General features: G+C 38.7%; 1 protein-coding gene across 1 annotated transcript in view; it reads right to left on the bottom strand.

Moving 5' to 3' along the window:
* The window catches only part of RAD50 (RAD50 double strand break repair protein), a 101729-nt gene that overhangs the window by 34520 nt on the left and 54069 nt on the right, over positions 1–13140 (bottom strand). Inside the window, exons 13-14 of the mRNA XM_018563226.1 lie at positions 11547–11784; positions 4253–4442 (exon numbers count right to left, since the gene is read on the bottom strand). Coding sequence (XP_018418728.1) covers positions 4253–4442; positions 11547–11784 — 428 coding nt within the window. The remainder of the gene's footprint in view (positions 1–4252; positions 4443–11546; positions 11785–13140) is intronic.

Here is a 13140-nt window from a genome sequence, read left to right as displayed (position 1 = left end):
TTAAAAACAGTTGCATCCTTCATGAAGATGGTTAAAATTGAATTTCCAGTTTTACAGTCAAATTTGATAAAACCCCACCATATGTGTGTTAAAGGAGAACTATGAGGTGAATGAAAATCACTCATCCTTATAGTTCGAGCCGACGTGTGACAATGAAACTGGAAGTGAGCAAACACATACCATCGCTCACTCACTTCTCGATCCTGTCCCTGCATAGATCGGTGACTGTCACTCACGGCTCCCTGCAGGGATTCCCCCCTCCCCTCTAGCGCTGACTGGCGGAATGAACGGGTGAGGGGTCGGGTACAGCTGGCTCTGCCTCTAAATAGGCAGAGCCAGCTGTCAATCACGCAGCTGGGTGGATCTGGTGGTCTCAGTATACCGCAAGCTGCAGCTCGTGGTATACTGAGCTTTGGGTCAAGGGAGGACGCTAGTTTATGTCCTCCTGTGACCCTTAGGAGAACTATGGGGCAAAACACTTACCCCATAGTTCTCCTTTAAGTGTTCTCATTCACACAGCAAACCTTACAATATTTGTAAAAAATATTTCTTACCTTTAAGATATTTCTTTCATGAAGGCATTTGTGCAGATTCCAGCCTACTCTGACCAGTTTGAAATTAAAAGTATAGAGTCAAACTGAGGGACAGACGGAGCTTCATCTCATTACAATAAAATGCTTCTTAGTCTTTAATTCTTTGTTAGGACAGAGAGTGTTCAAATCTAGTTTACAACTGATAATGAAATTTGCCAGCATAATACAGAATACAGAAGTGGTAATTAGAGTAAACATAACTTCTTACAGTCCCCTCTTTCACATTATATAGGGGGACGCTAGGTAGGATTTCCACACAAGTAAAAAGCACAAAATAAAATGTAAGTAGCATTTTTTTTTAAGTTATGTCATGTGAATGGGAACATCTAACAAATATTAAGTAGGTATTATCCAAAATTGGCTGCAAAAGTGCAAATATTGTATACCGTAAAGCTTTTTTTAAGAGGGGATACTGCTGAATCCACAGAGGAGGCAGTCAACTTTTATACAAAGTCCCCCTCAAACAGATATAAGGCTGAAAGCTGTTTTGGAGGGGTAAACAGCTTGTCAGGATTCTTCCAGTGTCCATAAAGGATGACCACGAACAGCAGGTGCAAAAGTCTTACAGGGCTTGCTGATCCTTGAACTTGAAGGTGGTGCATACCACATTAATAAGAGCTGAGGTGGTCTTTTTAAGTTTGGGAGTAATGGCAGAAGCCTGTGACTCCCGAGATGTAAGAATTTCTGTTAAGGATTTAAGAGACTTAGCGTCAGACAGTCTTAGTGACTGAAAGGTCAGAGGCAAATGACTTTGCAGGGGAATCGTGGAAGCACACTTGTGGCTTCTGGGGTCAGAAGCAGCAATCAGATGGGCTATATGGACCATGAAATCCTGTATGACTGTGACAAAATTCTCCCAGGATAGAGCCGAGGAGGGGCCAGGGACCGATGGAGGCAGTAAAAACTCCAGAGATGGCAAGTAGAGGGCAAGAAGTGGGTAAAATTCCATGCCGTCAGACGACTAAGGCAGCACTGGAACCATTAGTGGAGCATGAGCTGTAGGTACCCAGGACAGGAGGACCGTTCACCATATGTCTAGGATTCAAAATGTTGCATTGCAAGGTAGGTACATCGTAGCTCAGGATGCAATGCTAGGCCTCAAATACTCACAAACATAGCTGCTGGATAGTAAGAGAGGGTTAGGTGGACAAATGTAGACGAGCAGCAGAGACAAATCAAGGAAAGTTCCTTGTGTTACTTGCAGTCAGGAGCAACAGTGGGAATGCTGAATGGTGGGAGAGAGAGCATAGAGAGTTGGACTATGACCTGGAGAGCACTCTGCAGCTAACTTTCACAGTACACACAGGCAAGCACCTGCTGGAAAGCACCACAATTCAGAGCCCAGTGCCCAAAGGCACATTCCAGGATAGTTCCGCAACATCAGAAATCTTGGTTAAAGAAAAAACAAAAAGGTAGCTAGCAAAAAAGCTTAGATGTTTTTCCACAGAGCAGTGGAAAGATGTCCATGGCTCCAAGGACATTAGCATAAAATTTAGATATGCTGGGAGTAGAAGGGGTTATGTGGGGCTGGGCCCAATATTTTATTTATTTTTCTTTGGCAGTGTCCATTCCTTCTGCTGGCAGCAGTATAACCCAACCGTTTCAGAATGTTTGTGTCCCTCAATTATCAAGAAAAAAAAAGTGGTTTGGGAAATTTGTACGCATCAGAACTGTCCATTATCACCCATAAAGGAATTGCACCACGTTCTGCAATTGATTTATGCTTGTAACGCACACAAGTACATATGCATGTAAGGACTGAAAGAAATGGATTTGCTAGCAGACCAACGCCTAAAGTTTAACCACAAGCTAAAGTGCATTAGTACATTTATTCTGTTATGATAATAGATAGTGTGTAGGAGAGTATGAACTGGATTGAGGACAGGAATAATAAGCCTTAGAGTGCATAACTCAGGATTTAAAAATACAAAAGTTAAACACTTTTTTTTAAGAAAGGCCCAGGAAGAAGACTGATTGAGTCAGCATTTTAATTAGCTACAATAAAGACATCTAACTCCTCATGAAGGTGAATGCAAAGACCTAAAAAAAGTATGATGAAGTATCACTTTACTGGGAATATTTAAGCATCTCAATGACATAACTAGAGCTTGTATAATACTTCTACAAAGCAGATGTTGTTACCTTTCACATATGTCTGGCATTAAAAAACTAAAGCAAGACATATTCATACACTTGTGCTGAAACCCTACTAAGACAAGATGATGGGGCTTAAAATGGAAGAGGACTTCAGTAGTTTTTTTAAATTTGGGAAAATATTTATTTTGTGCTGGGCAGTCTAGCTATGCTTTGGCAGGAAGTATATAGTGATAAAGTGTCCTAGGCACTATGTTTGCAGTCATGTGCAGTTGTAAGATGTGTTTAGGTTGAAAGACCTGATATTTTTTCATATACAAGGCTGTTTGTGTTTTGATGTATGGATCTAACTGATCCCTAAGTAAGGGAAAGGCAATTTAGTAAAGGCAGTAGTAAAGGCAATTTTTAAAATGAGCTTGGTTTCTCGAGTAGTACTATTTTCCCATTAACTTAGAGAAATAATCCAACAAATTAATTCATGCAGCTTCTGACTTTCCAACATTCTGCTTAAACTATGACAGTGATTCCTGGATTAACATTGAGGCTGGAACGACACCATTGCACTGCATTATTGCATGTCTTAAGCATGTTGCTGTATTGCAGTATCATTCATTTTGAATGCTACCCCAATGCACCTGATTGCAGTGCACTGCAATGCACAGTAATGCATTACCTTGCATTGTGTTGTGCTGAATTGAAAAAAATGTGCAGGTGTGCTTTTATGTTTGCTATGGTGCCTTGGCAGCCAATTCAAAATGGAGAGCAGCGCTGTACGGTGACAGCTGTCATCGTTGCAGGAGGCTGAGCTCCCCTCCCACACCTCTTGGATCGGCCTCCTGTGTCAGGATGGAGAGCAGTGAGTGGAGGAGAGCGCTGTGATCCGTCACAAGAGGCAGAGCTCTCCTCCCCCACCGCCCGCCCATCTCCTGTGACAACCGACTCCCACACACACTCATCAGCTGATCGTTGGGTGTTTGTAAATAACGACATAATGTACTTACTATGTCCAGTTATGACTGAATGGGAAGTGATCTCTATCACTTCCTATTCATTCATGATTGTGGACATAGTAAGTACACTATATCCACAAGTTATGAATGAACAGGAACACTCAGTATAGAGGATTCTTGTTCATTTATAACAGGGGCTGCACACAAAAAAGACTTTGTGTACTCTGTGTCCACAATCTCTTTTTCTATTGTAAAATGGAAATATCAGGGGTCTGTTTAGACCCCTAATATTTCTCTAGAGTCCCCGACAGTAACATAAAAAAAATAAAAGTAAAATAATTAAAAATATTTTTAAAAGATTGGGGAAAAAAAAAAGTAATTTTCGGTTTGGACCTGACACATTTTTTCTTTTCGGTTTCAAAATTCCATTTCGGTGCATCCTTCATTCTACCAGTTGGCTGCAGGCAATGCAGAAAAGCTGATTTATGAAAGTTGTTGCAATGGGGCAAACACATGCAACAAGTAATGAAAATTATAATTGGGTGCTAGTGAAAACTTCACCCTTACACCAATTTTTATAAATCACTGAACATTATGAAGTGCTCTGCCACTAACCTGATACCGCTCCATGAGGGATACATCCTGTAAACAAGCTTTTGCACTGTCTTCCTCAGACATAAAAGTTGCTATTAGAGTTTCTTGCTCCTCCACGTCATTTTTCAGACGCTGTATTTCCCGGTTTATTGTCACTAGCTTGTTTCTTAGTTCAGGGATTTCTTTTTCCTTATGATCAATCAGCATTTGCCTAGAGTGAATAAAATATTTTATTTTAAATCTATTTTCTTCATAATAAACAACATCCTACACCATGTTTGCTAAATGGCAAATCTGTTTAGGCCCCAAAAATCACTACAATAAAACAGACCTGTATCCACACTAATTGTACTTCATTGTCTCTAATATTGGATAATGGGCACATTGATGTGCCAACAAATACCTATGCATATTTTCAAGAGCTTGCAGTACTCAGCTTTGCAGACATTTATATTTATATATTTATACAGTTCAACATGAACTCAGCTCTGCCTTTTCCTAGTCAGTAGTGATGGGCAAGGGCTTGGTGCAAACCCAGTTCGTGTTGGTTCCCAGCCCGAAGGGATGTGACATGTAGCTGCAGGGCCAGGGATGCCCCTGCCACAACTGATTGGGCTGGGAAAGGAGGGTAGTTGTCTGTCATAGTTTTGAGCTGGTTTGGATAAACCCAGGCAAACTAGGTTTGCACCAGCCCCTGCACATCACTACTGACCAGTAGTGGAATGGAGGAGGTGCGAAAGGGTAGACCTGAGCTCATCTTCATGAACTGTATAGATGTCTGCAAAGATGAACACTGCAGGAATGAGAATATACATAGGTACTTGTAGGCACATCAATGTGCCCATTATGCATCAAGGGAACAGACCCATAGTGAGGCACGGTAGGTGAAGAGGAGAGGCCAGAACTGATCTTGAGGAACTGAATCAATAACTCTATCCTTGGCACACATCTGAAGCAAGCTCTTATATATGCATATTTTGATCCAAAAACACAGTTAACTTTTCTGCATCTTCACATCTGTAATAAGTGCACTTGCATGTTCCAGTGTTAAAAAGAGCTTGTCAGAATTACAATCTTTCTCATTGGAACACTGTTAGTTTGAAAACTGTAGTTGGCATGAGCCACGTATCTAAGGTGTCACAGTTGACCCCACTGGCCAAACAACCCCCGCCCCCCATTTGTACACCGCTTTGGAAACCTTAGAGCTGTGAATAGATAATTTCTAATTTATCACACAATTGTGAAACTCATATCTTAGATACCAGTATAATTTAGTTATTAAAATTTCTAAAAAATTACAGTGTAGCCCATGGCAATCAGATTTAGTAAGTTTTTTTTCTAGCATGAGATGTAAAAGTATGAACTTATTCACAATTGCAGGGTTTCCTTTCAGGATTGCCGTGTAAAGTGAAAGCAAAATTACTAGCTCCACCTTGTGGCCAGGATTTTATTTCTTGTTTGCCTTGAGTTTATATTTCTGGTCTGGTTTTTCTTTACTTATATGACATATTACCCAGTAAATTAGTGCATAAACAATGATTCTTCTGTAAAATTTAACAGTGCAAACTAATGTAGAAAAATAAAATTGACTGATATCACATAATTATCAATTCCTCGTATAAGGCCTCTATATAAGCTTGATATCTGTGCAAATTATCCTTTTAGGTGCAACAGGTGAAAACCTCCAATATAAATAAATATATAAATAGATTCTTCCATAGTGGTCAAACTATGACCACTGTGGTGGTCAAACTCAGTCCAAACAATAAGTCTCTGTGCAAAATGTTTTAGTCCACTAAAGTGCAGCCTCCAAACGCTCAGAGGGTAAATGAAGGTTGCTGAGGGTCGTATTTGTGTCCACACGTATATTGTACACCACACTTTTTTTTTCTTTTTTACTTCTACTGCTCCAAGCTTGCTCCAGTGATGGACTACAATCTCAATACAAACTAGAAGTCCCATCACTGGAGCCATTTTTTAAAATGTATTTTATTTTTTATCCGATTAACCGATTAATCGAACTTAATAATCGGCTAACTAATCGATTTTGAAAATAATCGTTAGCTGCAGCTCTAGTCCACCCTCTACCGAACTATGTTGCCAGCAGTAAACAGCCCAAAATGTTTTGTCTGGTGTGACACAATGTTGCGGCGTTCTGGGTGCAATAGACACTTTACCCTCGATTTCCAGAGTATGAATTATCCACTCAGTCATAAAAAGAGAAAGCCCCTCATCGTGTGGCAGTTTTCAGAAACAGTTTATTAAAACAATTAAAATGATAGCAAAAATTCAGAACCGGCCAGTCAAGGTGATCAGTATTCCTCGTTTGGTATGGTATCGAGATAGGCCCGCCCCCTACGCGTTTCGTCATCAAAGACGTCCTCAGGGTGATATGCAGGTCTATCCCTCCTACCAAATCCTAGCCTTTATAGTGAACATCAGCGTCTATACTTAAATAAACCACTAGATGTCTCTCTAATTCCATTCTCAATGCGATCCCTCAAGACGGCCATCAATAGAAATTAGACGGATCCTAATTTAGAATACATTAACGATGATGAACAACTTTACTCAGTTTCACTCAGCTCTTAGTAAATTAATTAACCATCTATAGAGACCACTACGGGTCAGTACCTAAATTAATTAAGGTAATTGAATGTAATTATGGTCCTATAACGTAAATATGTAGATAAATCATATATTATAGTGGGATAAAAATATTTGTACATAATTTTTAAATTTTTAAAAAGGTTTTCAAGGTTTTATAAAAAGATTTATTACAGTTTTAAAATAATAACTTTATTTTATTTAATTCAACGATTTTTTGAGGTGTCTTTTTATTGCTACAATAATTTTTTACTGCGATTTATTACTCAGGAAGCAATTTAAATCGAAGTCGATATTTCGTTTTTATCGATTTAAATTGCTTCCTGAGTAATAAATCGCACACAAATAGGACCCTCAGCAAGCTTCATTTACCATCTGAGCATTTGTAGGCTGCACTTCTTGCACTTTAGTGGACTAAAAATTTTTGCACAGAGACTTATTGTTTGCACTGAGTTTGACCACTATGTGATATTGGAATAATCTATTTATATATTTATTTATATTAGAGGTTTTCACCTATTGCACCTAAAAGGATAATTTGCACAGATATTAAGCTTATATAGAGGCCTTATAAGAGGAATTGATAATTATGTGATATTATCACCCAATTTTATATTTCAACATTAGTTTGCACTGTTTAATTTCACAGAAGAATCATTGTTTATGCTCTTGATACTATATACATATATTATATAGATAATTTATTTCACAACATTTATGATTAGTTGAGTCAACTTTTTTGTACACTCAATTGAGGCCACCACCTATCTCATTATAGTGACCTTGTTCACTTGGTGTGGTAGAAAAGGGGGATTCATCTAAATGTCACCACGATTATACACTAATTGAACTACTAGCGCTGCATATCCAGTTAAATAACCCATTGGACCTAGTTGTCCATAGTGCAGCAGCTTCTAAGTTAATTTAACATATTTAAAAACACCCATTGAGCGCAGATCTAAAACTATTATATTCAGAAAATGAATGCAGTAACCAAGACTAACAAAATACCTGTACTTTTCTCTCAATGCCTAATAAAAAAATTAATGAAAAACATTATACACAACTTTTGTCATCCATATATTAGGTATAGCCTAACCTGTAATTGTATGCTAGAGGCCTGTGTTTACATTATTTAACAATAAACTATGCTAACTCCAATTGCATGAAATAGGATTTTTGTACATACTGTAAAATCAGTTTCTTAGAGTTCATTATTGGGACACAGGATTCTGTTATTCACAAGTCACAAAGCCTGTAGCATATGCTCTCTGCTGTGTAATGACAACATGAGCAGCGGATGGTGCTTGCCACTAAACACGGGAGGACCTATGGGTACGTTTACCAGCCCTAGCAGGGGCACTGTCTGGTTATATGACTACAATAGCCAGACGGCAAGTAGTTATCACAAGCCTCCATTCACATCTATGCAATTTGTCACAAAGTATCTGTAATCCCATATGTTTATATATGCCCATTTACATCTATTCATCCTGCTTTCATGCTTTTTTTGGAAATACTGAATGTACTTCTTTTGGTGCAACAAGGTGCATTTTTTGCTACTTAGACTTCAATGGCATCAAAAATACATACACATGCATTTTGGCGTGTTTTTGATGCATTTTTTGGCATAACAAGGCTCCTCCCCTAGACACTTAACTCTATGCAGGCTGCAGAGGAAATGGAGAGATAAGGCAGCAGCATGTTTGACATGGAAGCTGTCCTTCAACTGGTCCAAGAAAGGTCACTGTTATACAATCCTACCCACCATCAATACAAGGACCGCTGTCAATGGCAGCTAGCATGGGAGGAAATTGAGGGTCTTTTATAAGCACTGGGACATGTACCCATATTTACATAAAACAGTAAACTGTGGGACACTGCAGCTGTTCCATGCCGGCTCTAAAGCGAGAGCTGAGTGATCATGCAACCATTGATTGTTTAGCTCTCAGTCTCTTCTCCTTACAGAAGGCAATGACTGTCAGTCACAGCTTCTCACAGTGATTTCCCCCTCCCCTCTCTGTTCTTCTCATTGGAACAACAACTTACAGCAGGGTGGATCCTGACAGGCTGCGGCGCAGCTCTGCGCTGTCAGCAGACAGTGGGCATTAGCCTGCTATACACGACTCAGAACTGACATCTCTCTACTCTGCCCAGTATCTTTTAAGCTAATAGTAGTAGTAGTAGTAAACTAAAAGCGGGAAGCTCTACAAAGAAGTTGACACCTAATGAAGACAGCACATATTGGCCATCATTTGGCATAACCTAAAAATACATGAAGCACAAAGACGTGCATTGTCGCATGAAAAATGTGCTACAAAAAGATGCACAAAACTGAAATTTGTGCCACACAGATGTGAACTGTAGACTCATACTGGTTCCTTATTTATCCGTACATACTATGATCCCAACACTTCAACCTTGGTGTAAGGGGTTGGATACTTGTTGCGCTGTTAGATACCTGACCTTATGCACTTCATCACAGCTCCTTATGTGCATAAAAGAGTCAAATGAAGGACTCTGTAGCAAAGAGAAATTAAAAGAATGTATCTATTGATAATGTTATGCATGCATAGAAACTGTATGTAAGATGCCCCTGAATATCTAGCAGAGCTCAAACAAACCAGATACATATGGAGCAAATATAAACTTGTCATACACAGTTTTAACATTTTAAAGCTGAACTCGTTTCTTTAAAAAAAAAAAAAAAAAAGCAAAAGCTTGCAAGCACTGGGAAGTAGTAGAAACTTAGTAGAAACTGTGGAAATTATATAAAGTGTAGAAGGGCTGTGTGACCATCTCCTCACAATTTGAGTCTTATAATTAGTGTAGCAGCTACAAAACTCTAAGGGCAGGTTCACACTATTTTCCGGACCAGATCTGGTCTGGGAAATAGTGTAAACTTACCGCAGTTCCACTACATTCCAGACCAGACAAAATAAGACATGCAGTGTTTTTCTGGTCCAGTCAAGACTGCGCTGGTGTGAATAGAGGCCAGAAACAGCATAGAGCATGGATTTTGAGTTTTGAGTTTATTACAAGCAGGCAAACAGCTCCTGTGTGCAAGGACAATGCAGTTTTTTTTGGACAAGTTGTCCCAGCTACCCTTGCAGCTAACTAATAATATGGTCATGCATGCGTGTTCTCTTGTGGGTTAGATTCCAAACAGAACTATAGCCCATCAACACTGGTACTGCTCATGCAACTGCCTATACGTCTTTTACAAATCAACAGGCAGAGGTTTAAATGAGTAGGGCAGCTCAAGAAGAAAAGTGCATTAGTATTGTATGTATACACTCCTGAGAGTCGAAAAATTAAATACCGCTCATGGATATATTCGAGAGAAATGTGTGGGAATGGTCCACTGTTTGGCAAATATGAATAGAAACAAAATGTTCAGACCTCCAGTACCAGTGGTACTCAAACTCACAAAAGTCTTGCCACACACATTACATTTTTGGACACGTTTCCCTCCACATGAGAGCTTTTTCAAAAGTATATGGCCAGATCGGAAGTAACAATTCAACCCTTAGCTTATATGCACCCCCAGTCGGATATTGTTGATAATTGTATCCAGGTGTATTGAATTGAGATATCACTGCTATCCAAGCGGAACCAAAATGACAGATCACTTGTTTACTATAGGCCTGGACAGAGCATCAACATCCGGTGCGTGACATCACTTCCCGGAATCAGGTGATCTGTGTCCTTCCTTTTATCCATGATGAAGAGCAAACCAGTCGATGTTATTTTCATGTGTACATTGGTTTGTACTGGTTGAGCAGTCCTCTCTAGCGCTTTTTTGTGTTTTTTTCTGTACAGTCGATGTTATATATCTATATAACTTTTAAAACAATATTCCTGACTGTGGGCACATATATGGAGGCAAGGATGAAAATTAAATGTGTACAATATTTATTTTTCTCATATTCCACTTAAAAAAAATTAAAAATCTACTTCTTACATAATAAACAAACTCTTTCTTAATCAAACCAAATGTATTTCATATATGTGCGACGAGACGTTTGTGGGTTTGAGTACCACTGGTACTGGAGGTCTGAACGTTTTGTTTCTATTCATGCTTTACCCTTACTCTAACTATACAAAACTGAAATGAGAAAAAAAAATCATTCAGGCTATAAGTGCAGATTAAGCCTGGTTTCACACATATGCATCATGCTAAAGGCTAAAGTATGTTATCACAACACATGGCACTGAGAGGAGTGATTCATTTAAAGTGGCATCCTAACACAAAAGGAACCCTTTACACCTTTATGATCTGTTGCAGTGTCCTACCACACTTGTGTTAACATGCATTGCATTAAGGCAACCTATTCAATTTGAATTGCTTGCCAATGTATGGTAAAGGACAAAAAAACAAACTTGCACATTGTTTTTTTTATTAATGAAGCGCATCACAATGCATGTCATCATGTGCTTTGTGGTGCACTGTAGCAAGGCACTGCATTGGCACATACTGTAGCTGGGTGTTGGGGTACTATTCTACATGAAGTGACTACACAAAGTGACATGAGTTACAGTGACATGCATTTTCCAGTGCATTACCACAATGCTTAGGTGAGAAGACACAAAAGGTGTCGCAACTCAGATTTTACAAACAATTTACTATTTCAACAATACAAAAATCTGCCAAAGTATCACTTAAATACTTTTGTTAATTAACACAGTATGAAAATAGTAGCTGTACCTCATTGGCTTCAGCTCCATCATGTCATCTCTCCTTTTTTCTCTTTTCTTTAAATCACCTTCTGTAGACTTGAGTTTATCCGGAACCAGGCGCAGTTTGGACTGCATGTCATTAATAACATCTTGCAGCTCAGCCTCTGAAGGGAAGATCCTTTGGCAGACCGGACAGCAGGGCTGATTCTCCTCTGTTAGCTGGGTGATAAACTGAGTGTACACAGCTGTGGCTCCTGCCAGCATTGCTATAACACAAAATACAGTAAATATATATTTCCTCTATCCATACTACTACCAACCTGGCTACTTAGGGACTCATATACAAGGTGCTCTCCCTATACATGGATACTCAACTCCATGCACATCCAAAGAAAAAAAAAGGCCTCTCTAGCTTGTGTACACTGAAACGGACAATCCACATAACCCTTAGTAAATGGCCTCTGTTGTGTCAGCTCTGCCATTACATGAAACAGAGAGACAAAATCTAACGTGTGTGTGTGTGTATATGTATATGTGTATATATATATTACATACATACATACATACATACAAGTGATAAAAAGTCCAATCCGTGCTCCACACAGCAAAAATGTCTTAATGTAATTCAAAGTTCAAATCAAATAGTTCACATCATTAAACTTCCTCACTTTTCAAGTGCAAAAATAAAAAGTGTCACTCTCCCGTCCCGAAAATCTCTCTTATCCGCACTCACCAGAGTAATAAGACGATCAGAGCATATGTTATACAATGTTGCAAAACTATCTTCCACCCTCGGAGTCTTGTGCTCCTCTCCACTTCACAGGCAATTTGCATGGTTAATCTCCGCTCATAGTGCCATATTAAAAAAGAAAGTAACCACTTATCGCAGAGTATAAACTAAACAAGGTTTATTTAGAATAAAAAAAAGTCCTACTCACATGCGGTATGTTTAAAAATAGCTGGCAAATAGTAAATAAAGAAAACGATCCTCTCCAGAGCGCTCACTAGTCACAGACTTCCAGATTAGAATAGCCTCAGCAAGGTCCGTCCTTTCACGCATTTCATCATCCAGGACGTTCTCAAATGTTGGCAGACCACGCTGAAGCTATAGTGCACTAACTATATATACTGTTGTCCATCCTTAGCATTAATGGATGTAGTAATTTCGTTCCACCAGTAGATGTCTCTATAGTCCAGCCATCATTATTATTATTATTATACAGGATTTATATAGCGACAACAGTTTGCGCAGTGCTTTACAATATAAGGAAGACATTACAATCACACTACAATTCAAGACAAGATGGTATGGAGGGCCCTGCCCGTGAAGGCTTACAGTCTAAAAGTAAATCATACTTTATATACTGTATAAAACTGGTGTAAAACAAATCATTAAATTTCTCTACAAAGTGACAATATCCTTTGAGGTGACATTCTTGCATTTTTTTTATAACGAAATAAATATAAGTAATAACTAAATCAATATAAAATAGATATGAAATATAAAAATATCCACATATACATACAATTGTTACCTAAAAAAACAGTTAAGATCAAAATAAATATTTAGTCCATTGGAAAATAAAGGATCCTAGGCGAATATCCACTTGGATTTATTTTTA

Source organism: Nanorana parkeri, unplaced genomic scaffold (assembly GCF_000935625.1).
Source record: "Nanorana parkeri isolate BGI_ZX_2015 unplaced genomic scaffold, ASM93562v1 scaffold643, whole genome shotgun sequence".
Classification (NCBI taxonomy): Eukaryota; Metazoa; Chordata; class Amphibia; order Anura; family Dicroglossidae; genus Nanorana; species Nanorana parkeri.
This window is presented reverse-complemented; position numbering and strand designations above follow the sequence as displayed.